The 26,454-nt window shown below is 37.9% G+C and overlaps 2 protein-coding genes and 1 long non-coding RNA gene across 8 annotated transcripts; 1 reads left to right on the top strand and 2 right to left on the bottom strand.

Moving 5' to 3' along the window:
• Positions 1–1,115: 1,115 nt before the first annotated feature.
• Positions 1,116–12,326, bottom strand: LOC135644921 (uncharacterized). Its single transcript, XR_010498628.1, has 2 exons — positions 5,909–12,326; positions 1,116–5,788 (listed from the first exon to the last, which is right to left on the bottom strand). It is a non-coding gene; the product is annotated as an uncharacterized LOC135644921 (long non-coding RNA).
• A 3,372-nt stretch (positions 12,327–15,698) lies between these two features.
• LOC103994517 (WAT1-related protein At2g39510) lies at positions 15,699–17,475 on the bottom strand. The gene is made up of 7 exons (XM_009414879.3): positions 17,210–17,475; positions 17,065–17,127; positions 16,869–16,985; positions 16,560–16,788; positions 16,338–16,496; positions 16,109–16,260; positions 15,699–16,029 (listed from the first exon to the last, which is right to left on the bottom strand). Exons 1-7 carry the CDS (start codon positions 17,401–17,403, stop codon positions 15,834–15,836), a joined length of 1,110 nt encoding a protein of 369 aa, XP_009413154.2. The 5' UTR covers positions 17,404–17,475; the 3' UTR covers positions 15,699–15,833.
• Positions 17,476–19,866: 2,391 nt separating this feature from the next.
• LOC135583592 (uncharacterized) lies at positions 19,867–24,128 on the top strand. Of its 6 annotated transcripts, none has more exons than XM_065163315.1 (7): positions 19,881–20,407; positions 20,582–20,841; positions 22,876–22,990; positions 23,067–23,156; positions 23,486–23,584; positions 23,687–23,830; positions 24,102–24,128. In XM_065163315.1, exons 2-6 carry the CDS (start codon positions 20,666–20,668, stop codon positions 23,789–23,791), a joined length of 585 nt encoding a protein of 194 aa, XP_065019387.1. In that variant the 5' UTR covers positions 19,881–20,407; positions 20,582–20,665; the 3' UTR covers positions 23,792–23,830; positions 24,102–24,128. The 6 variants fall into 6 exon arrangements, with proteins under 6 accessions (XP_065019391.1, XP_065019387.1, XP_065019386.1 ...); XM_065163317.1 differs by having other exon boundaries at positions 19,885–20,022; positions 20,226–20,407; positions 23,687–24,128; XM_065163316.1 differs by having other exon boundaries at positions 19,889–20,022; positions 20,106–20,407; positions 23,687–24,128.
• Positions 24,129–26,454: the final 2,326 nt, after the last annotated feature.

Below are 26,454 nucleotides of genomic sequence, written 5' to 3'. Positions count from 1 at the left end.
AATCACCAAAACCCTTTTGCTCTAATACCAATTGATGGGAATATAAAGCGGAATAACCTTTGTATATGAACAAATACTAGTAGGCCATGATATGCAGCGGAATTAAATGGAACCACAATCAAATAGAACACTAAGATATACGTGGAAAACCCCTTCAATGTGAAGGGTAAAAACCACGGGGCAAACTAGAGATAATCCACTATGAGAATAATGAATATACAAATCTCAATCTCTTGCCCTAAACCTTAGCAACAATCACAAGAGAATAACTGGGATACAAGGATCACGTCACTGTCCACGATATCTAAAACTTCACCAAGTAATCACAGTAAGAGTCTACTATAGATTTGATCTAACCTGAGATGAGAACACTACTAGATGATTGAGAATAGTCTCTCTGCGTTGTCCTTGTCTTCTTCCCTTTCTTTCTCTTCCTTTTTTGCCTTGTTTTTCTCCTTTTCTTTGAAATCCCGTAGCTGTTACCTTTTCCCACGTTGCTGTCCTATTTATGCCTTTTTCTACCTCCAAAACATAGCCACCACACCCCCTAATATTAATTAGGGTTAGGTTAAGAGGGGGTGAGCTGTGGGCTGCCCAAGCCCACTATGAGCTGAATTTGTGGGCTGCCAGCCCAACATTCTCGAGATCGTTTCTCCTCAAATCTTGGTTTGTATTGACAAATTCTTGATAGCGATCTGGCGTTGAAAGATGTATTTTACTGAATGATTAACCCAAGAAAATAGTGAATTCAGTGAATTCAGTCATGATTGACTATAACTTCGCATGCAATTCTCCACAATATGTGATATTATTTGCAACTTCTAAAGCTTCGTTTAAGTTTTCGGATTCCTTTTTATTCAAGCATGAGATCTGATCAAAGCTGTTCTTATTGATCTTACGATACATAGCAAGTACTTGATACATCTGGACTTCACACAACCTTAGCTGATACAAACTACACTCGAAGATTGCATTTTATGAGTTAAAATCTACTCCTTCAAAGTATTTCATGTACTTGTGGGAGAAAAAATTGCACTCATTTCTTTATTCAACTTCCATCCAATCTGAATGCAAGCAAAGCATATGCCATCATAGACGAAATGGAAACATTATCATCATCTGAGATAACTATTGCATTCATCCATAACGTCAACAAGCACAACAGTAAGTGTCATAATACAAAGTAGTGAATCATTTCTCATGTACTAAACTTACAAATGAATCGGCAGCAATTTAAACTCCGACATGGTGTCAGGCCGAAGGCCTTTCTCACCATATAATCAGGTTCTGTGTTTAATTTGAGCTATTACTTTGGTGCCGAGACGAATTATACATCCAACAAATCTCATTCTGGCCATACCAAACAGAATACATCGACTATGAAGTCGTTGGCTCGCTTGCCGGATCAGCGAGGTAGTATCACCATACCAACTATCTTATGCTAGCACACGTTCTGACCTCCCAAGTTATTCTTCTCTGGTACACATGAATCCTTGTGCGAACCACCAGGAACTGTTAGCATGTCACCGGTGCAGCTCCAAGAGCCTCTCAGCAATTATTTGCATCTACTACTTCATTCTCCTTTGTTCTTCCAGTGTCACATCTTGCTCTCTTTTCCTTTCCCTGAGTAAAGATAAGAGTAAACTTAGCCCATTCAAGATAAAATAAAAATGACAGGAACAAAGAAATTTTGGTAAAACATGAATAGAAAGAGATCCAATTAAGAATTAGATAGATGAAAAGAGTCCAAAAGAAAATATCAAAGTGGAAGTAAAGCAAAAGGCAACGAGGAAGAAACAAGCCAAGACATCCACAGCGGCATGCACTTAGGATTCAAAATGTGGATGAAGTGTGAAATAAATAGATTTCCATTTCCATGAAGAAAAACTCGAGTCTATGAACCTGTCTGATCTGTCCTGCTCCATTTATCCTATAGAAGACGATCATCATAGGATAAGCTCCTTGTTTTGCTGACAAGACTGTCATCTTATAGCATGATTAGGAAGGTATTCCAGCTACCATCCGACACCCTAGTTTTTCAGCTAAATATCATCGCATCACGGACGGAGCCATCTCACTTGTCATTTTTTCAGCCACCAAATGATGGAGCCATATCTTTCTCAGACAGAAGCAGTAGATTTGCTTTTCTATGCTTCTGTTCTTAGTCAAAAGCAGATGATCTACTCTGCTGGTTTCAACAATGACTACCATCAGAAGCAAAACAACATTTGGAGCGTTCCAGTCCTCTCAGAAGGAAAGTTGTAGAGTCTCAAGACAAGTGGAGTAGAGAACATGACAAGAAACAGGAGATAAGTTTCTGTTGAACTCAAGGAAGTCTTGCATGCACAGGATTCACTGTCTAGAATCTTGAAGACTATCAATTGTGAAGGTATCTGAAAGCTTATTTATACAGAGGAGACCAGAAAGCAAATTGGAGTGGTATTGATTAAAATATTAAGGGTCTTCCACTCAAGTCAAAATCATAAGATGGTGGGTAGTTATACATCACCAAAGAAGCATATTTTAATGGCAATAATTGATTAGTGCCAAGATCTTGAAGGCACTGAGCAAGCCTCTCAAACACGTATCTACCAGCTTGCTAATTTAGGGGCTATCAGAAATCAGTCACCAGATATCCTCAACCTTGCCTGATGCAATTTGCAACATGAGTGGACTTTAAGAAAGGCAGGATTCCACAAAAGGAAAGGCATAAAGATGACCACCCTTGGTGTATTATTTAATTATCTTCCTCTGCTGCTTAGGTTGTTTTCTTATTGGTATAATAAAAAATCAATTTGTATAAAGGAACATAAAGGATGCTACAAGTTTGGACACAATAACAGAACTAGTACCATTGTAAGCCATAGGTACTAATACAACAACAACTGCATTCACCATAACTATAAAATTCATGTTCTTATGTTACTACTTTTCTGTCCTAAAGCTTCTTGAATAAGCAGATAGTGAAACAAAGTCAAAACAGGGTTTTAGATAGAGAAATTCTTGATGAAACTAGCGTTCAACTGTTATTCTGATCTGCAAGGAGAAGCATGTGAAAAAAGATTATTTTGAAAAAAAAAACAAGAAGGAAGAATTTACATACTAACCTCATATTGACCACACTGTTTCTATGGATAACTCAGAATGTAGAATGCCGAGCAATCCTTCAAACCAGGACAATTACTAAATCAACTTAGAAATACACTTGAAAAATGAAGTTTGTGAGATCAGCATTCTCTAATGCTATATATGCATAATGACATGATAAATGAAATACATAAGGAATACACACACACACACACACACATATATATATATATAGGAATGGGAGACAAAGAAACAAATAGATGTTAAGAAAGGGCAAATAAACTAGCACCACCTATTTCATGTGGAGTTACTTAGGACAAAAAGTTTAACAACTTGATTTGATCCACCTTACTATAAGAGTAGCACAATAAATTGCACCATATACATGATTCTAGAAGACATCTTTGCAAGTTCTAGATGACTGCATGAACTCTTAATAACAGCGTATAAACCTAATTGACCACAAAACCTATAGATGACACAACATATATAGCAACTATAAAAAGATGATATACATGCAAGATAATAGTAATCAAGATGGCTCAAAGTACTGATTACAACCATAAGCAGTCATTTCACATGTTAATTCACACCTAAAGCTATTTGAGGGAGCCTCACCAGTCATTAAAAGCAATAAGATGATAGATGACTAGTAACAATTGTATTATGAGCAATAAACAAAAAAGACAAGAAAGAAGGAAAAGATAAACACCTGTTTCAAATGTAAACAAAAACACAAAGTTAATTAAGGGGAGAAAAAAATCGAGTACAAACTGCTACTTGAAAATCAACAAAAGGGCTACCGAATGGTAAGATACTTCACGGAGCCAAGTTACTGGTTACCATACATGTAAATAACGTGGAAAAAATTAGTATAAGACTAATCTAAAATAATAGTACTGGATTATACAGGTTTTCTTCCCCCTCTCTGAACAGTATCAGCCAACTGGGCATGTGAGCTTTGCAAAATCCCTAAGAATGTGAAGTCCAAGTCCAAAGGCATAAAAATAATATACCACCTAGAACAACAAAAAAAGAGTACAACTTAAAAAACAAATAATACAAAAGTTAGTAGATGAATATATTTCCTCAAGCCACAGAGAATTGCTAGTGCAGTGCTACAGGCAAGCAAGGAAATCATAGTCCATCTGTAATATATGATGTCTATGGTGCACGAGATTTTTTGAACTGCAAAAGTTCCTCTTTTGAAATGAAAGTGTACTCAATACAGCATATCATGATCCATAAGCGACATGTCCGCACAGACATACACTGACCAGCAGAAGTTTCTTATTTTAATTAACTTTTATTATTTGAATACGCCATTCCAAAGTAAAAATTCTAGACAAGCAATGTTTTCCAACCAAAAAATTCATGATGAGACTGAGTAATGGGTATTAGGAATCAAGGTTGTAGAGGATTTACACTCTTCATATCATTTTCCAAGTGTACCAGAATGGGAGTTCCACATAAGCTACTTGGTCATTTGTAGTCTAGCAAACTTCATAAGCCTACTATGTATTTTGTTGAGCTCACATAGTTGCTCAAGCTCTAATCAGCAACACTGACATTATATGTAAAAAAGCTTGATCAAGAATCAGTATTGGTTATAACCGATATATATGGGATAATTTAGATAACACAATTTAGGTCGAAATGGCCATGTAAAAAGACCATCCAAAATTAAATTTTAGTGCAGATTTAGATTAAAAAAAGACCATCTTATTCCCATGTTTTCCCACTAATGTTGAGGTTTCCATGCACAGGAATTTCCCTTCAGTCTTATAGTATATATGATGACTTTTTAACAAGTTAAACCTGAATAAGCATCTAGATTTCACAATCATTGCTTTTCCATGAGAAACTTAAATATTCAAATTAATGCCTATATATCTACATGCTGGTCAAATGGAGAACTTTTTCTACAATCCAAAATTCTCCTTCATCAAAATTTACATATTGATGCTAGCTATCTAGTTCTCTTGTTTTTCATAAATAGGTTTCTTTAGTTTTCCTAAACTTGATGCAGCTTTCACATAATTAGCTTGGTGACTTTCAACCCCTCTAGAGATATATCCAGATATATGCCCAAGAATTAAATTAAAACCAATATGATGATTTTGATTTGACATGCTAATTATATAATATGTTAAAGAAGATAACAAGATTTTGCAATAAGAGACTGACCACTGGAAGTACTGTATATGAAACTACTTGTATCATTCAGAGTAATACTGCATTACAAAATACCAAGCTCTCCAATTTACATCAATCTTAGTCAGAAATAGTTTATATTTTGCATCTACTAACACTCTCAAATTACATATTTATTGAACTATAAAAAGTAACTCTCAACAGACATTCATCAACATGTTGTCGACACAAAAACCATGCACCTTAACATCCCAATGCAGTTACTAATTTACACCACCACCCCCGCTTCCTTGGTTATTTCCTTCGTCCCCATATGAGGGTTGCTGGCCAGTGCTGCCACTACCACGGCTGTTATATTGTTCTCTAGGTATGCTATGATGGTTATCAATACCACTCCCAGAGTATCCGAGTGTGCTCTTAACATTTTCCATCTCCGTGAAGGTCATTTTATGTGTGGCCAAGATGCAAATCATCATCGAGAAAACAAGAAGAAGCCATAGAAACCTTGATTTCATCCTAGATTCTCTTGCTGCTTCACGAGGACAAGCTATCGAGTTCAACCAAAAAACAAGAACATATAAAGTATTAAAGTTAGTCCTGGAGAGTTTCTTTACATAAAATCTTTCAGGGTGAAGAAAAACAAACAAAGATGTGAAAAACAACCCACCAAGGAGTAACCAAGGAGATTGGATGCCTTATGTTAGAAATTAAGGGAAACATCAGCATTTTATAGTGAGAGGTGAACAACAGGCTTGTAACTGTAGTCTGCACCATTGGCAGACATTGCTTAGTGGGATGGCCTCATATTTCCTCAAACGTGTAATAAACTAATTAATCGATGGACAAAGGAATTCAGTGATGTGATATGGCACTCCAAATACTAACCTACTTTTAACCAGTGTTTGCATTGTAAAAAGTTGATGTGGGCCAAATATTTCCTTAAATCTTCCATTTTATGGCCATCAACAAATATATTCCTCATAAAATTATCTGTCAAAGATCAGAGATAACTACTGGTTTTAGCTTTGTTTTCATGTAAATAGACTAGTTTGAACCTTTGAGGAGATAAAGATGAACCCCAATAAGACAGGAAAAGAGAAAAAAGAAATAAATACTTCCGTCTTTCTTCCATCAAACCCATAAAACATGATCAAATTATAGAAGTTGAAAAACTAACTTAAAATGAGTTTACCTATTCTCCAATATTGTTAACCAACAAGGTTTGCTAGTGCTAAGACAAAATCCGTATGTTTTTTTTTTCATTTTAACTATTTAGGTATTGAGAATCAAAACTATCTGCATTAATATATGAAATACCTAGTTTTTGTTTTCAAAATTTATCATTTTGAGAACTACTGGTGCTTCCATGTACCTCAAACTATTGCCATTTACATGCATGACTGGGCTTCAATGAAACAAGACATAAAAAAATTGAAGCAAAAATAAGGTGAAAAACTAGAAGCAACTTTAGTTAGTTTATAGTGCTAAAAGAAGTGAGTATAATAAGCAGTTGCTATGCCATAACCTTTTCATTAGCACAGACCTTATTTCATGTTGCATTAAAGGGTCTGAAAGGATAGGTCAACAAAAAAGAGAGTAAATGGTACATAGAAATGATCCAGCTCAATACATGAAAAAAAGGAGACGGTAGTGAAGGCTAATCCAAAACCAGAACAATAAGACTTAAGGCCCTTGTAAAGGTTTACCTTATTGAGTGAAAAAAATAGAACAATGGCAGAAATTTAATGGGAGAGTTTAACAAACCGGTTACACATGTATATAATATGTGCCAAGTAGTGAATAAATAAAACATCAGGCACCAAAATATTCAATTAATAGATGGCATTTTCCTTTAAATTAAACTTAAGTATTTCCTGAACATACAGTAATAAGTTTGGCACACCTATTATTCATGTCAGAGCAGTATAGTAGTTTAACAAAAATAATTGCTTCATTAATATATGACGAATCCAAAATAATGACAAATCAGACAAACTAACCTTATTGCTTTATTTCGAGGGCATCAGCAAGCATCAATGCATTTATTTGTCAATCATAGTTTGAGATTTAAGCCTCTTTTGCAGATCACTTGTGAAAATAATCTCTTTTATTTAAGTAGTAACACAAACCAGACAAACAGACTCATGGTTCCATAAATTCTTCCTCTCCACTCATACAGTTTTGACCAATGTCAGGTAAACAACAATCGAGTTAGTGGGTTTTCTTTTAGATAAACATATAATTATCTTTAAGTCATCATAACTTCTTCCACTAAGTGAATGGGCTCCTTCACATTCTGAAAAGCAAGTACAAATTAAGTTACCTCTAGGGAAAGACCACCATCCAAATCTTTACTATGCCCATAGCATCGGTTAGTGCTGTCTCAGCCCCACCATGAGATAAAATTAAACACTTAACATTGTAAAATTTAGTGCTAAACAATTGATTAGGCATTGAAATCTTCCAGATGGTTGTTACTAAGCCCACCAAACCAACTTATATGTCTTCATGTCATAAACTTGACACGTTTATACAAACTCATTAATCATACCAATCCACATTCACATTCCCTAGCAAAAACATATACCAAGTCGATGACCTAGTTTGCTTCCGTGTTTCATAATCAGAAACAAAATTGATATTGTGAACCTTTTCCTTTTTCGAGCATAAATATTGTACATCATACTTTATTCAAGTAATAGTAAAATTGTAAGACAAAAGTTACAGGTTGATATGAAGAATTCAGTAAAAAAAAAAATTGCAGCTTTTATTTAACAACTAGGAAGAAAAAAGCAAAAGCGTATGGAAACTAATGGCAAAGTGTGTCTCTGTGGATGCCTGTAACTCCGTGCAGTTCCGTTTGCTAAACTTGACATTATGCAACTTTAGGTGATAAGGATACACACATCCAAACAATTTAGAGAAAACACTAATGATTTGGTCAAATTGTTGATCAAGAACTTCCGTAGAAAATTCTCCATGACAGCCTACAGCTGGTGGTCACTCTATTTTTATTTATTGGAAAGAAACATTCAAATTTGCTTATCAAATGTGATTTCTTGGCATATTGTTTTCAGATATCGCAGAACAACAACACCACACGTCTCCCGGATTCCCTCCTGTATAGGTACAAATATCAATTTATGAACTTCATTCTCTGATCTTTTGGTCTAAAAACAGAAGCAACCCGTCTCTTCTCTACTCCCTATCTCTAATAAAGAAACAATTGGTAGGCTCTGGAATTCGTCTTAACAGAGGTCATCAACTATGTCCCTTGTTGACAAGATACAAGTCATCACTTTTGGCTGGGAAGGAAAACAAAAATAAATAGTACCACCAGGATATGAGAAAGGGGGAGAAAGGCCAGAAGACAGAAAAAAGGGAGAACAGAAGGCAGCCAACAGATGAGACATGAAAAAGGAAAGAAAGCAAAATAATAATACTAATAAAAGATCACTCTCCCTCCCATTGTATAGATAAATGAGATTGGGAGAGAGGAGAAAGATAACCGAAACATCTTTCTTTTCCTCTACTTGATCAGAATGGGGTTCAGAGAGATCTTGGTCCTTTCCACTTCTCTCTTCCACCCTCACTTTCTCCGCTCTCTCTTCCCTCCGTATCTCTGTTGGGGATGGAGGAGCAAGGAAAAAACAGAAAACTACGATGCAAGAAAAAAAAAGCCTTTCGACTCAGGAAAACTGATGTAGTATTAAAAAACAGAAGGATTGATAAGAACACTTACAAGATACCAAATGCACACAGACTCACACTTACTTGCTTCATGAACTACAGTCCTATTTATAGGACCTAGTGACAACCACCCTATAACTACTAGATTGAGGTAGTTATTGAAACCACCCTATAACTAGTAGATCATGATTGAGATGACTATTAAAATCATCATGTAACCACTAGATCATGATAATTATCTAGATAGATAACTATGAATCAAATCTCAACACTCCCCCTTGATTCATAGTTGCATACACCAATTTGCGACATAAAATAAACATGTTTTCGAACTAGAAGCGATTTGGTGAAGATATCCGCAACTTGTTCATCCGTTCCACAATACTTTATTGTTATGACTCCACTTGCCTGAGGTACTCTTTCGATCATCTAAAGCTCCTGCACAATCACTATTAGTGAAACCAAATAATTTGCATTTAAATTTTGTTTTGAATACTCATTTTAACCCAATCACTTTCTTTTCTTTCGGTAGATCCATTAGCTCCCAAGTTTCATTCTTCTCAATTGACTTGATTTCCTCCTTCATTGTTTTTCTCCATTCCTCTTTTTTAACTGCTTCCTCAAAGGTTGTTGGATCTGAAATAAACAAAGCAAATGTTGAGTTATAAATTTCTGTTAATGATCTGAAATTTCTTGGAGGGGTTTCATCTGAGGAATCCGAATTTGAACTGTTATTGGGTGAGGTTGACGATGAACTTGTTGGAGCAGGATCTGTCACTTAATTCTGTAGAGTGTCTAGTTCTGCTGGAATCTGCATTTGTGTTTCACCTTTATTGGTCTCCCAATTCCAACTTGCCCTTTCATCAAACATAACATTTCTGTTAATAATAACTTTGCCACTAACAGGGTTATATAATCGATATGCTTTCGATTGTAAAGAATAACTAATTAAAATGTATTTTTCAGATTTTTCATCAAGCTTGTGATGATTTTGTGAATTCACCAAAGCATAAGCAATACAACCAAAAATTCTTAGATGTCTAACACTTGGTTTCATACCATACCAAGCCTCAAAAGGAGTTCGATTCATAACAGTCTTTGTTGGTGAAATATTCAACAAATAAACTGTTGTTGCAACTGCTTCTGCCCAAAACTGATTTGGAAGATATTTTCCTTTAAGTAAACTTCTTGTCATTTCAACAACAGTTTGATTCTTACGTTCAGCTACACCATTTTACTTCGGTGTATATGGTGCTGTCAATTCTCTGTGAATACCATTTTCTTCACAAAAAGAATTAAACTCATTAGATAAAAATTCACCACCTCTATCTGTCCGAAGTATCTTTATATATCTACCACTTTGTCTTTCTACAAGTGCCTTAAACTTTCGAAAATTATCAAATGTTTCAGATTTCAATTTCAAAAAATATACCCAACTCATGCGACTATAATCATCCGTAAACAATAAAAAATATTGACTTCCACCAAATAATTTTGTATTCATAGGTCCACGTAAGTCAGCATGAATTAATTCAAGACAATTTGATGCTCTCCATGCTTTTCCAATAGGAAATGATTTTTTACTTTATTTGTCATAAATACATCCTTCACATACATCAAGTGTATTAATCTTGGGCAATCCGAAAACCATTCCTTTTTGACTTAACAACCTTAAACCTTTAATGTTAAGGTGTCCATATCTTAAATGTCATAAACTATACTCATTCTTTTGAGTTGTGATAAGCGCATGCCTTTCAATATTTGACACATAAATTGAAAACATCTTGTTTTGTGTCATGCAAACATTTACTATAATAAAACCAGATTTGTTATCTCTAATAGTGCATGAACCATCATCGAATATTACTGAATATCCATCATCTACTAATTGTCCAACACTCAACAAGTTATGTGATAAAGTAGGAACAAAGAAAACATTATCAAGGTATTTTACCTTCCATTGATTTGTCTTCACCTCAATTGTTCCTTTCCCTTCCACTTGGATTGTTTGCTATCTCCAAGTTTAACTTTCAACTTGTGAGTTTCATCTATATCTCTAAATATTGATTTTATGCCTAACATATGATTAGAACATCCACTATCCAGAAACCAAATATCATTTGAGATATTATAAACTTATGAATGAGTCATAAACAACTTACTATTTTCTTCATTTTTCTCTACATAGCTTGCTTGCTTTTCTCTTTTCCAGCAATCTGCCTTCATGTGACCAAACTTTTTACGATAATGACATTGAATTCCACTCTTGTAATTTCTTTGATCATAATTTGATTGCCCTTGTTCATCATGCCCATCAAAGTGTCCTCTTCCTCTTCCATTTCCTCTACCACGAAATCCTCCTCTGCCACGTCCTCTTACTGCTGATTTTTTGTCTTCTTTTGAAGTAGAAGACTCACCCTTAACCTGAAATGTTTTTTCTTTAATTTTTTCAAGTGACCTGTTCAACCTTACTTCATGTGCTTGCAAGGAACCCATTAGTTCATGTACAGTTTGTTGAATAAAGAACAATGCCTTTGAGTCCTTCTTTCGATTCTCCCTCAGCCTGATTTCGTCATCTGGATCTGTATATCCATTCTCTATTAAGTCTCAAAGATCTTGAGACTTGAATAAAGTCTGGATCTGCATATTCATTCTCTATTAAGTCTCAAAGATCTTGAGACTTGAATAGAGTCTTCATCTTGATACTCTAAAATTCATAGCTTTTGCCCGAGAAGATGGGGATAAGGGGTTGAGACATGGAATTGCCGTTAAAAACCATAATGCCCAGTTCAGATTGAAACTAGGCTCTGATACCACAAATGTTGGGGATGGAGGAGCTACGATGCAAGGAAAAAGAAGCCTTTCGACTCAGGAAAACTGATGTAGTATTAAAAAACAGGATGATTGATAAGAACACTTACAAGATACCAAATGCACACAGACTCAGACTTACTTACTTCATGAACTACAGTCTTATTTATAGGACCCAGTGACAACCACCCTATAACTACTAGATTGAGGTAGTTATTGAAACCACCCTATAACTACTAGATCATGATTGAGGTTGTTATTAAAATCATCGTGTAACCACTAGATCATGATAACTATCTAGATAGATAATTATGAATCAAATCTCAACAATCTCCTCCTCCAAACAGAATCTCCTCTTCCAAACAATCTTTGTCGGATGATTTGGGTTTCTCGTCTAGGACATCAAGAAGCAACCCCGAACACCAAAATGACGCCATACAAGATAGGGGTCACGCTCCGCCAATGCAGGCAAAACATGGTGGGCATGCCAATTCAAAACCCTACAACGCTGCGGGATCAAGATTCCACCAAAGAAGAAGACTGCGCGTTCCAGAAATACCACAAGCTAGCCACGGGGGTTAGGCAGTGACCTTTCACCGGGAGGCAATTCCTCGGTGCGCAACACCTACGCCATTTCCCGTCTCGCATTGAGCTTTCAGAAGAACACGAAATCCGGAGATCTGAAAAAAATGTCGGGTCTTCTTGATTTGGGCGAGGCTGCTGCGGCCCCCCGATTCGTCCCCTTCCCTCGGCCGCCTCACGCGAAAATGCCGCTACCTTGGACACCGACATGGTTCGATGACGAGTTGAGACGACGAGGGCATTCTAATCTACCATGATTGACTGCATACCGAGGGAGCCGCTTCAGCACCGACTTAATTGACGACCAAAGAGCGATGCGCTGCTCCGTAGTTGTCAGTTAAGTCGGCTCGTATGTTATTTTAATAATTTTTCTTTCGGTCTAATGTATTCCTTTCTACCAAATAAAACATAAAACATGGGTGAATTCTCATAAAAAGATATAAACTTTCAAAAAATTCTCACAGGCTATTACTGTGTAAAAAAATATTTTATTTTTTAAAAAAAAATTCTTGTAGCCCACATTGTAGGCTCAACCCTAATCGAATCTTCATTCACATCTAGTTGCTCAGCCCATCGAGCCTTGTCATGATCGATCGTAGCCGTCACGTAAAGTAGAAGGGGATGTGAGAGGTCATAGTTATCCTTGCAGACCCTATTGGTCCCCTGTAAATCCATCATGATCTTTTCCCTCTTCAAACTCTTCTCCCTTCTCTATCATCGATGATCATCGACACAAGACTCATTAGGCGACCTCTCCTTCCTCGCACGAGAGCGAGGAAGGAGACTATCAGGACGAAGAGGGGCGGAGGTACAACCAAGCACGACCGAAAGTGATGCTCAACAAGAGCAAAAATGGTTATTTATAAAAAGATGATGTTTTAAAATTTTTAGAACTTTGCTCATTTTACGAGAAAATACCAAAAGACAGGGACTATTTTCAGAAATTTACCCATAAAACACCTAGGATATCTAAAATTTATTTTTCTGAATTATTTTCCCATTTTATTTGGACTATCCCACCACGTATTCCCTCTATAGAGCTAAAATTGACGTGCGCAACTCTTGTTTTGACTGTATTAGGTCCAAAACCTTCAACTTCTAACACGTCTTCATGGTTCAAGTTTGAATTAATCTCAGCTAGACACTTATCAGTCACAGTAATGACACATAAATAATCTCTGCCATTAAATTTTACCTTAGTATGCTTATAAGCTAATCCATTATCAGAAAAAAAAAAAAGATTTTGTCATCACCAAAACTAGAAACAATGTCATTATACATATCATTATATGTCACTATATATTACTTTCTTATCTAAAATTTATTTGTTGTTAAATTATATTTTAATTGTCCAAATTGGGAACTGATTCAAATCAAAGTTAACCAAAGTCCTCCTTTCGAATTAATCTCAAGTTAATATCATTGACACCAGACTAATCAGACTCTAGTTGTATTGATTCCTGCAAAACTATGTTAAGACCTTCCCGACAATATCTCTCTTATGTTTAAATTACGAAGTAATTCGAACGATTCAATTAGTCGTTTAACATGAAAGATTGTATTAATAATGTATCTGAAAAATCATTTTATAGTGGACTTAGGTGATATTACTCAATAATATCTTTTTTATGCTTAAATTATGAAGTAATTTAGATGATTCAATTAGCCTTTTAGCATGAAAATTTATATTAATAATGTACCTAAGAAGTCATTTTTATACTGTGAGCTTCAAGTGCTATTACCGCCATAGTAGGTGTTGACCATTAAAGTTATGATGTACTTTCTTTGAACTTAACTTAGTAGTAGTATACTGAATTCATGACAATTTTTAGCCCACTTTGTCAATAATTACACTATGGTTAAATATCAACCACGTAACGTTAAGAAATCGATCACTTAGCGTCAAAATGTCAATCATCCATCACCCGTGTGTTGGTCGCATGGTGTTAAGATGTCGATCACCTAGCATCGAGGTATCGATCACTTGGTGTTGTAGTGTCAATCATGTCATTATAATTTTATCACTCAGTGAATAAGAAATCTATAGTATTATATTAAAAGTGAATCAAGATCGTATGGCATACTATGCCTAACTTATCTTACTCTCTTAGATGAACTAGTTGCTAAATGTCTTAAATGCACTTGCATTTTTAGTCGGAATAAGGTTTTGTTTAGACAATGCTAGCAAATGCATGAGTGTTTATATTCTTGTAGTACCTCAATTTACCTCATATCTAATGGGCGGGAAATTTTAAATGGACGTATAATTACTAGATAGTCTATTAACATTAACTTAAATAAATAAATAGAGGAACACATCAAGACATGAAATCATTGCTCAGTTGGTAGATCGTGTTGAATGTACTTATAAATACTATATGAGTTTACAACTACTAGTTTAGATCTGAGTAGTTTAAGTTAGTAATTTAAGATCAACAAGTTAACTGAGTTAATTTTTCTCATCAGAACGGATGAAATATATCTGAAATAAATCGGAAAGGTCTCGACAAAAGACAAGCAGTGGAGAAAAGCATCACCAGTAGGATCTGGAGAGTGCGCCTTCTGGTGTATCGCCAGCAGGCATCAGTGTCATGGCAAGCTCAGGAAAAGCTTTGTCGATCGATGGCAAGCTTTGTTGTTGCCTAACCTCGAGTGGCAGAGTTGGCCTACGAGCACTACTGGTGGCCATCACCGACTCTCAGGTGAGCTTAAAACAAGTTAGCCCGGTGGAGATGACTGTGCAAGAAAAAGGAGTGGCTTTTGTGTTTGTGTCGGTGATCTCTCAAAGTTTCGGGTACGGACTATTTAGTTGTTCGTGACCGGAGTTTGCACTGAATCGAAAAGGACAGCAATATTATATTACTACCGAGGAATTAGATCGAACACAATGCGAAGTGCTTGTCGGAGAGCCTCCTCTTTGATCCTGCTTTTAACCGGAATGATATCATATTTTTCTGCAGACTGTATGTTGATGGGAGTGTTCGAGCAATAGAACAACACTGGTATATTCAAAAGCTAGAGAGAGAGATAGAGAGACAGAATTTAAAGCAGAAGTTGACAGAACTAGCTCAACAATTCACAGAGAATCCATTCAATATTGCTTAGACCACGAGAGAGAGAGAGAGAGAGAGTTTAAAGCAGAAGTTGACAGAACTAGCTCAACAATTCACAGAGAATCCATTCAATATTGCTTTTAGAGAGAGAGAGAGAGAGAGAGTTTACGCAGAAGTTGACAGAACTAGCTTAACAATTGACACAGAATCCATTCAATATTGCTTTTATATATATATATATATATATATATATATATATATATATATAGAGAGAGAGAGAGAGAGAGAGAGAGAGAGAGAGAGAGAGAGTTTAAGCACAAGTTGACAGAACTAGCTTAACAATTGACAGAGAATCCATTAAATATTGCTTATAGAGAGAGAGAGAGAGAGGAGAGAGTTTAAGCACAAGTTGACAGAACTAGCTCAACAATTGACAGAGAATCCATTCGATATTGCTTAGACCACTTCAGATCCTTTTGTGTTGTCTGCTTTGCCACACATGCTCTTGAACGTGTCCTGGCTTCCTCCTATTTCTTTTCCAGGAGCCACAAAAGAGGCCTCTTCAGGACTCATCGTTTCCCTCTCTTGGTCTCTTTCTTTGCCCCAGAGCACCGAGTACAGTCCGATGATGACAACTATTCCCCCTATGATGCTACAGCAGGGAAGAAGACAACAATTTGAGCTCAGAACAAATGGAACTTGAAGGAAGCATTTGGGTGTTTAGTTTGTACCTTCCCAGAAACAATCTTTCACCGAAAACAAAATATGCTAGAAGTGCAACCATTATCGTGGAGAGAGGATTGAACATGGTGACAAAAACCGGTCCTTTTGCCTCGGTGCACCATAGTTGTATGTAGATTATTAACCCAGAACATACGACTCCCTGAAACAGAGTCGACAAACGCATAAGTATTCTGTACTGAAGGATGAGCAGACGTAGTCATGGAAACTTGGACTTACAGCATATAAGATACTCCATAGTTTGACATCTAATCCGATCTTCCACGCTGCTGGTTTATGCTCTACAAATGCTGTAAAAATAGCTGACTGTGCCGCCCCGATGAAGCTCATCCACGTAGTAAGAGAAAGTTGTGCCGGATATCGTTTTAATGTGATCGCCTGTAGATAGAAGCAACGATTACAATGTTCTTTGGCTGAGAGGAGATCAGAGGAGATCAGTACCTGCATGATATACCACATGGACCATGTGATGCAGCTTGTGATTGTAAGAATGGATCCTTTTAGCCAACTCTCATGGATGGCATTTCCATGGATTTGAATCAGAGGTCCCCAGAAGTTCTTCATGGTTGGCCCTTTGTACAGCGTCATGGTTGTAACACCTGCCAACGACACGATGGTTCCGACAGTCTTCGCCACACCTCTTGGACTCCGGAGATAAAGATGCTCCATTCTAGACCAAAGAGACGGGCATCGGAGCAATGAGTTGAGCATTTGATCGTGAGACTGTTCGCAGCCAAACTGCGTGAGTACCTGAGCAGAACGGCGATGACAAAGGTCATGGCAGCAATGGTGTTGACCATGGAAGCGACGAAGGTCGGGGAGGTGTACTTTAAGCTCGCGAAGTACATGTTTAGAGTTAGGCTGACCCTGTAGAATGAGAAGATAACCATGAGACGAGGCATTGGCAGCATTTGAACTACATGCATAAGATGTTGTTTCTTCTCACCCCAGAAAGGAAAGGACACATATCTCCAGAAACAATTTCCATGTGAGCTTTGGCCGTAATTTTCTGCGACAAGGAACAGGAGAAGGAATGAGAAACTGTCTCAGGTAATGGTGATGGATGTTGTATGTAATTAAATGCCATGTACCTCTCGAGGAAGTAAGCAAAAGGCCACATGACCAAGGCACCAACGATATGTCTGTAAGTGATGTAGACATGGGGATTCAATCCCTGGTTGAAAGAGGCTTCCGTGATGAAGTAGAGAATGGTGTAACCTATCTGTGCCATGGTCATCAGAAGGTGTGGCTTAAAACTCCTGCATGCCCCTCCGACTTGTGCCATGGCTGCTGAGCAGAGCACTTGTCTCTTCTCTGCTGCTGCCCTGGTTTTCTAAACAGGATGACAAGTGAAGGTTGCAGCGTACGCCTATAAATAAACGGGCGCATCTCCTGTGATTCTTCTTGCATGTCGGTCGCATCGAATTCTTCCATCACCCATCACTTGAATAGAAAAGAGAAAAGAGATCATCACAAGGCCAGCCCTTTAGTGGGATCACCACTCATTACGCACAATCTTTGCTACGTTTGTTTCTTATTTCTGTGGCTGAAGGACTGCTGCACTTCTATCAGTGTCTCAACGTGGCATTAGAATCCCTGGAGAAGCGTGCACCTTATCGGCCAGTTGTTCTGAGGAGTCCACTTCGCTGCACTTCTGCCAAAGGTGCATGGACCTGCAAATGCTTGGTGGTGACTAAGCCTATCAGAGTATATTTCTTCATTCATTTGTGCAGCCAAGAAGCATCACCAGTGGGATCAGGGGAATGCTGCAACTTCTGGTGTATCACCAGCACGCATCAGCATCATAGGCTGCAAGAGGCATTCCCCATAACCATTATATTCCATTCGAGTTGCGTCACTGCCGAAGCAGGGATTCTTCGCACCAGGAAAAGCTTGGCCGTGAGCTTCCAAGGTTTACCAAGGGAATCGGCCTACATGTACTACTAAGAACCATGGCAATGGCCAGCTTGCTTCTCAGGTGACATTGACGGTAACTGTATCATCTTTCGGTCCTTGGATAGGTCAGCTAAGTGGATGTTTGATGCAACGGAAATGATGCTGGTATATATCCATGCATTGGATCAATTGGATAGAACAGGATGCCAAATTGTCTGACAACAGTGGGTGTGGGTATCGGTTGTTCTTCCTTTAGATTCACATAGTATAGATCATGTCTTAAATGACTTCAATCGTAGATAGAATGCTAAGAACAGAGACAGCTTGCGACTTGTGTGGTGGCAGAACAGGAATGAATTCCTTTGTCCTCCGCGAGAACATTCCAACATTGCAGGATTTGTTCTGCCCACCGAATCTAATGGCACCACCGCAAGCGACAAACACCTTTGGACGTGGAATGCTGGTGCTGATATGCTTAAACCAGTCACTGCTTCCACAAAAGTTGATTATCATTTCTGTACTTTGGTCACGCTAGATTTTTCAGTGCCTTGGTTGTATTTTTGACTGCCTTGGTCAACCAACACATGGTATGTTGGAGTAGTACTGCTGGGGGAGGGAGAGGAGGAAGAAGAGAAGGCGGTGAAGGAGGAGGAGATACCAGAGCATGCGACAGGCGGTAGGCGATGGGCGTGCGAAGGCGGCGGCGGACGTGCGAGCAGAAACCAACGGACGAGGGGCATACAAGCGATGGAGAGGAACGGTTCTGAAGAAACCTTCCGGTTTTGGTAGTGGGTTGTTTCTTTTCTTTCGAGTTCGAAGACGGTTATGTAACGAAGCCGATCGGTCATCTCGATTTTAAGTGATACGTATCTTATAAGGTCGATATATGTGGAGCTGATAACGAGCTTATACTACAAATATTATGCATTTATTTATCTAAAAATAAAAGAACGAAAAAGATCGTTTATCATCGTCTCGATCGTCCGCATCATTTGATAATTAACGAATCTTAAAGCACCCTGCAAGTAGAAAATCAAAGGTCCTGAAATGACGAATTGGCCAAGATCAGCCTGTCCTAATTACGGGTTTCACCCTTTATGAGAACATAAATTTAGCCAACTTCACAGAAATTGAATTCGAGCCAAAAAAAAAACCAATTTGAATATATTATATATATATATATATATGAAAAAATTTTTACTTTAAAAATTTTCGAGATAATACTCCACTTTTAAAAAATTCTCACATAACATCCTTTTTTTTTTAATAACTATTCTATTCCTTTGTTGATTGTCCCCTCCACTCAGTTCAGGTTATCAATCATCGTCTTTGTTATCGTTAAACCTTGACAACCTATTGCTTGCGTGTGTGTCGCTCTTATCAAATCCTAAAAGGTGACGATTAGCCCTTGCACAAGGGTTACATCAAAGAGAATGCCCAACTATTACATAGGGCTACAATAAATAGAGACTCAATCCTTATGTAGATTGTAGACAAAAAGAGATAACCAACCCTCAAATTAAGGATGGAAGCAAAAAGGGCAACACCACATACACAACTAAAGCAACAATGAGATGATAGAGACGACAATAGATTCAATAAAAGAAGAGATAAAATAATTTTTTCACATGAATAATTATTTTAAAATTTTTTAAAGTAAAAACATTCTATGAAAAATTTTGAAAAGTATGAGCATTTTTCGAGAATTTATTATTATATATATATATATATATTCTATTCAAATTCATTTCTGATCCAATTAAAAAGCACTTAATTCGATATAAATAAATAGATAAATTATAATGAGTGGCAATATGGAAATTTATTCTCAGGTTAAGGGAAGTTTCCCATTCTGCCCTCGTCGGCGGTCGCGACCTCTCTGAGAGGAGTCACAGGGGAGGGCGTCTCGGTCTCTGATTTGACGCCTCCGTCGCTCGGAGATGGGATTAGTGTCCTTCGCTGGGAGAGTCTTCTTCGCCTCCGTCTTCCTCCTCGCGGCCTACCAGGAGTAATGCCGCTCTTCCCTCCTCTCTTCGCTCCGTTTTTCTTCTGGACTCTCACCTCTTCTCCTCAGTCGCTCGTTTTCTTTAGATCTGTTGTTTTCGTCACTGGATCTCGTCTCAATCGTGCAATTCCTTGCCTCTCGGCTCCAAACTTGGGGGTTCTGTTTTGATATGTGGACTACGGTTTAAGATCTCTTGCTTGTCGAAGGTTGGATGCCCTGAAATTGACGCGGACCGGTGCTGAAGGGCGGTGATATGCCCTGAAATTGACACGCTACACCTGGTGTCACACGCCAGGTCAGAATCCGTAATAAGCTGTTGCTTGGCATGTCTCGGAAATCCCGAGATGGCACCGCTCCCGAGATACGATAACTCAGAATCCGTACCAAGGTACTGTTTGGCACATCCATCACGACAACCCGTATATGACCGACCCTCAGACAATAGTATAAAGACCTCAGGCCTGCATCCGGCCCAAGGGAAAAAAAACAATTCCACAAGCAATTGATTTGCTCGTCGGAGGGGCCACAGTCGGGAATCACCTGACGAAGGCCTTTTTTGCAGGTAGGCGGTCGACCCGAGCCACGAGCGCCTTGACCAGGAAATCGCCACACAGTGAGGGAGGTCGAGCTGTCACTTATCTCAGGAATGGAGAGACGCAGCTCGACGTTGACGGCGCTCGGACCAACAAACGCTGACCAACACCCCGTTACGAATGCTCGACCCACCTGGGCGTCCAGCTCAGCCAACAGAGAACTCCCGACATCGACCTGTGGACCTAGCCGTGCTGACCCATCAGCCACGGCATCTTTGTTCACCAACAGGCGATTTCCATGTTTTTGTTGCCTTCTTGACTGCTGGATTGCCAGAGACAATTTCATTTTATGCTAAACTTGTGTTGATCTATTGGTTTTTCCAATAATGATGTGTTTAGTGGTATTCTTTGATTAAAGCGAAGTTAGATCTTGAATTTTCTGCTCATGTGAATGATCATTTGGTATTCTAAACTGCCTTTATCTGTTAACGTTATCGATGGCGAAATAAGAACGGAACAGCTGAATAGAACTTTTTGGGATAAACTTTGATGATCATAGTCGTTAGGAAATGTGCTGGGAACCTATCATTACCTTCAGTTCTGGCAGTTACGGCAGAAAAAGAGCGAATTAATTCGATTGATACTTTAGTAGTATTACCTATCAGCTAAACATGGAATTAGATCCTCCCAGCTATGACTTTTCCCTGCACTATTGGCATCTTCTGTTGAAGGGTTGAAGCTCATTTAGTCATGATCTGCTAAAAGCTTCATTAATGCTTATGGTCAAGACTTGGTCAATTTTTAGGAGTTGGATTGGATGCGTGATATTTGTCGAGCGTGTAGCATTGGTATCTAAGTCCCATCACTTCCTTATGTGTATGAAACAGCTTTACTTATGTCCATGTGAAAATTCTATAGCCAAAGCGGTCATCGTTGGAAGAAAGCTAAACTAAAAATTCCTTCCCCATTTGATGGTTATGAATGAGTTATAGGAAATATAACTTTCTTTGTTTGGAAATTTGCCCTGGATATTGTCCCGTAAAACAACGGAATTATCACTATTTGGTGTGACCCAGAATCTCTATAGTGCAGCTAGCATGCACTGAGTTAATAGGACTATGATATTGAAACAGAAAGAAGATATACACTGAGCACCATGGGATGCCCTCTGACTCATGGTAATAGGTTCACTTGACATTTTGTTTTCTGATGCTCTCTGCCGGTCAGTGGTTGACATGCTTTGGTCTGTTATTTGAGTGTTGACAATGTCTTTTACTGTTTCAGTTGTGCAAAAATTGGTGCATGGTATATTGCAAAATCATTTTTTCTAAATTGGCAAAACAAATCTTTTGAAGAGTCTCTTTTTGTATTATGGATTAACCGCTGGTTAAACCATAAACGTGTAACTTTGAATTCCATCGTGGGTTTGCCTTGATTAGTCTGCTGGGTAGAGTTTCTGGTGGAGCATTTTCTTTAGCCAACTCTAATGCTACATTGATGTGGTTGGAGTCAATAGTTATGCATTCACTTTCATAGATCACTATCATACACAAAAATACAATTACTATATTGATTAAATTATGCAAGCATTATAGTTGTCATTTGAAAGAAAATTAACTTTAACCTAAAAGATTGATATGTCGAGAATATAGTAGGTATAGCTTTTCAATTACAATGATGAAAATATAATAAACCACCGAAAGCCTATGCACCTGATGGAAAATGGTTGGTTTGATAATCATACGGTAAAGATTTGGCTATGTCTGACATATTATAGTAGAGAGCTAAATCTCAGTGTAATTTATATTTATTTATACATATCATTTCTTGAGCAAATATTAAAAATGGTTGAAATATTTTTTTCCTTTTCATTATTCATATATATATATATATATATATCTCCCAAATTGGACAGTGTTTGTAGTGTGCCTTTGACTTAGAATTAGGGATAGCATCTTCCATTGTATTTGACATGTTGTACTGAGTTAAGCTTCTTGGCTTTCTTGATTGCTATATTTTCTAGAGGTAAATATGATGAGTTTCCATCATTTTGTGTGTTTTTAGCTCCTGTAATATATTAAGTTTGTAAGTAAATTACTGGATTAAGCATTGGTTTCTGCATACATCTCATGAAGTTTGCAACCAGACAAACATCAGTAGTCATTACTAAATTAAAATTTTAAACCTACCTCTTTTTGCTGTTGAGATATTTGTTTTCGTGTGATGCTTATAATAAACACTTCAAAAGTTTTAGGGAATAGTTTTCACTCTCATGTTTAAAACTTGTGTCAATTAATTTAAATTCTATATTTGGTTTTGTCAGGTTTAGTGAATTTGGAGTTGATGGTGGACCAGCAGCAAAGTCTCTCCGGCCAAAGTACAACCTATTCATGAAACATGTCTCTTCACATCTTGGCATTGTGGTGCCACATGTTGAAGTAGGAACCCACTCTTCCCCCTACCTCCTTTTGTTTCCCTCTTCTATATTAGTTAATTTTCTTCATCACTTTACAGATGAAACATGTTATTGCAAGCACCATATTTCTGAAAGGTTTTGGTGGCCTCTTGTTCATCTTCAGCAGCTCTTTTGGAGCATATCTTCTGGTACATAATACATATGTATATAAATAATTTATCAAGTTCATAATCCTTAATGTCTTCTTGAGCATGTATATAGGAGTACAAGACTTGTTCGAAATTGCTAACAAATTTGTGAATATAAAAAGTCAACAGGCCTAATATTGGTATCTGGATCCTTCTAGTTAAAATTTTGAATATAGGTAGGTTGTCAGCTCTCTGGAGTAACTCCTTGGTATGCTCCAGCTATGGCATCTACCAGATGTTAATATATAATTAAGGAGTCCATCTCTTGCATAATATAATTGGACTAGTAAAGTACATCTAATTTGTAATGAAGAGTCATGCTTGTGCAGCTTCTGTACCTAGCTTTCATCACACCAGTTGTGTACGCCTTCTACAATTATGATATAGAGAAGCCAGAATTTGTGCAGCTTTTCAGCAAATTCGCTCAGGTTCACTCCTTTTATCACGTGTTCTGGCTATGTCAGTCCAATATTCTGGAAAAAATCTGTTGAACCAGATAAAAATTAACCGTTAGCAAGTTCTTGTAACAGAATCTGGCACTTTTTGGCGCACTACTCTTCTTTCTTGGCATGAAGAATTCAATCCCAAGACGGCAGCCTAAAAAGGTTCCCAAGTCAAAAAACAAATTAAACTGAGATGCTTGGTAGTGCATACCGTGCAAGTTGGTGAATCAGGTAATGTTAACGATTCGCACTTAAGGATTCTGCAGCATGTTCACCATTCATTGTCAAGAAGCAGATTTTTTGGGGAAGCATACAACCCTCACAAGATGTGAATTGCGGATTAGGATTGTGTTTCTAGTGTATCACTTTTGTCATTTTTCTTGGTTTAGAAGTCTGGACTGGAGTTGTCTGCTAGTTGATATTTACAAATTCATACATTTATGTACTTTTCGTGTCACTTAGCTGGCTGGATGTTTTGCAAATTTGAATCGTTGTTATGCAGCAAGCATTGGCTAGCGGGTTATCTCAACAGCTTGTATGTCTTGGCCTTGGTAAAAAAATGTCCATGGATGTCCATAAATAGCTAATCTGTTATTTCAACTTTCAGGTGCGAATTTTATGCTCTTCTAATATGAGAAAGAAATTTATAAACCTCACCTTTCTGTAACATTTTATCATGATTCTAACTGTGTACCCACATTCAGCTGGCTGATGTATGTAATCTCATGCACAGAATGCAAATGCATTTGGTTTGAGTGCAGTTTCAATGCGCGATGTGAACCCAAGTCGATTCATCTTAGTTCTGTTCAAAATTGAATTCGGTATGAATTAAGATATTCTATGTGATGATTTTTCCTTAATCAGTAAATTTCTTATCCGTACTGTTTGAATTTCTGATATGTTTTTTAGCATAATTTGGATACTAAAGTTGTCCGACTGGATTTTTCTGATATGTTTTTCAGCATAATTTGGTTACTAAAGTTGTCCGACTGGATTATGCCACGATGGCTGGCCGACTTAGCTTGAACTCAGAAAGAAAGTGATGGTAATTTGGTTTAAGGTAGATGGTGGTTGATTTGTTGGACTAGTAAGCAATTAGTTTCGAGTGATTTATCCTGATTATTGTAGCTCTGAGCTAAACGCAGCTGTTTTTGATGTTCTTCCTTAATCAATCTCTCTCTTCTTTTTGTGGTTGCAATGTTGTTTCGTTGCGTGTGTGTGTGTGTCTGTGTTTGGGTCTGCAATCTACAGTATTATGTACCAGTGTTTGTACTGTGGAACATGTTTTGTAAACCTTTTCCAATTTCCATGCACGATTTCTTCGTCTCTCTCTCTACCTTCTTCAATTTCTCTCTTCGTTCTTGTTTTGTCAACGAAAGGTAATTCCTCTCGTCTACTTCCAATCCCCACTCATGAGAGCTCCTGAATGTTCAACTCTTCCTCGATCCAAGTCAATGTTCAACTCTTCCTGAGCACAGAAAGCCTCCACCTTCCCTGACAGTTGTTGACAGCACCATGACCATCACAGGATCACACTGTGGGCTCCCTAAACCCGTCATCTTAACAATGACAGGGTCCCAGACCTGGAAAATCTGCCTCCACATCAAACGACATCGCTCTCATCCAATTCAAGTTTAAGCCTGCAATGCATTAAACGTATAAATCACACTAGAAAACAGCATATTTTGTTTGATTTCGATCAATGGCATAAAGAAACCTACAATGTGGCTCGAAAGCGAAGGCGATACGGTCGTGTCCCGCCACCGTCAGGCAGCTCCTCTCGTGTGCGCTTCTTTGTCTCCCTGGTTTGGCTGGTGACGTTAAAGGGGAAGAAGAGGACAAACGAAAACAACTGTTAACAATATTAACCGCTGCATCCAAGGGCTAAGCCTCCATACCCTGCTATTTTAAGTCCAATCACACGTGTGTTGGACCCACATGCAACGCCGTGTCGGCTTGACCGGTCATGGTTCGATCCAGCCACAGCCCCCTGCTAAGTTTGACCAGCTACTAAATTTTAGGCAGCCATTAATCCTCAAGATAAGGTTTCTTCGTAGGTGTGTCTCCCATTCGAATTATTGTGTGTGGGAGAGTTAAGCCTATCATATGTTGTAAGTGTTTCACTTGAGAGAAACAAGAACATGAAAACAAGGAAGTCCAACTTAGCCGGTGGCTGTGTAGATCATCATCTACACACCACAGTCACCGACGCTCTCCAGCTCTTAGTCAAGCCACGCAGGTCTTTTGCCATCTAGATTTGCACAGCTAGCATACAGCTCTCTCGTGGAATCATGTAAGCACCAAATCATCAGATTCAGACGTTCATTCCTTGCACTTGTCAGTTTGAGCTTTGATCATCACGTGAAAGAAATATTGACAAAGTGGTTTCTTCTTCTTGACTTGAAACTGTATCATCATCTTGCAGGAACAAAAATTAAGGTAAAAATTAGGTTAAGATAAGATGATCTACACAGAATACTTTAACCCCAACCCAAATGCACAAAGTTCAAGCTGCCACTGTTTTGGTAATGCCTGATGCGTTGAGTAGGAGCATCAATACAATGTTCTTCATGTCCTAATTACCAGGATAACACAAATAGAAGGCTACATCATAGATGGGCGGCATGCTTAGGTCCACACGAAACTAGTTTTCATGCCTTGTGTGATTTCGTCAAAGTCCAGTTCTTTCACGCCTTCTCGGAGGAAACAGCTGTGGCTTAGTCATAGTATACGACCTGTAAATATCACTTCACAGTAACACTTTTGTATGTATCTCGTAAGCTTCATAATAAGTTTCTGAACATACATACATCATTTTTCCTTGTCTGCAAGCGTTGGCAAAGTATTTTTCTTCA

The sequence above is a fragment of the Musa acuminata genome, chromosome BXJ3-8 (assembly GCF_036884655.1).
Source record: "Musa acuminata AAA Group cultivar baxijiao chromosome BXJ3-8, Cavendish_Baxijiao_AAA, whole genome shotgun sequence".
Classification (NCBI taxonomy): domain Eukaryota; kingdom Viridiplantae; phylum Streptophyta; class Magnoliopsida; order Zingiberales; family Musaceae; genus Musa; species Musa acuminata.
Note: the sequence above shows the minus strand (reverse complement) of the source record. Positions and strands in the feature narration are given on the sequence as shown.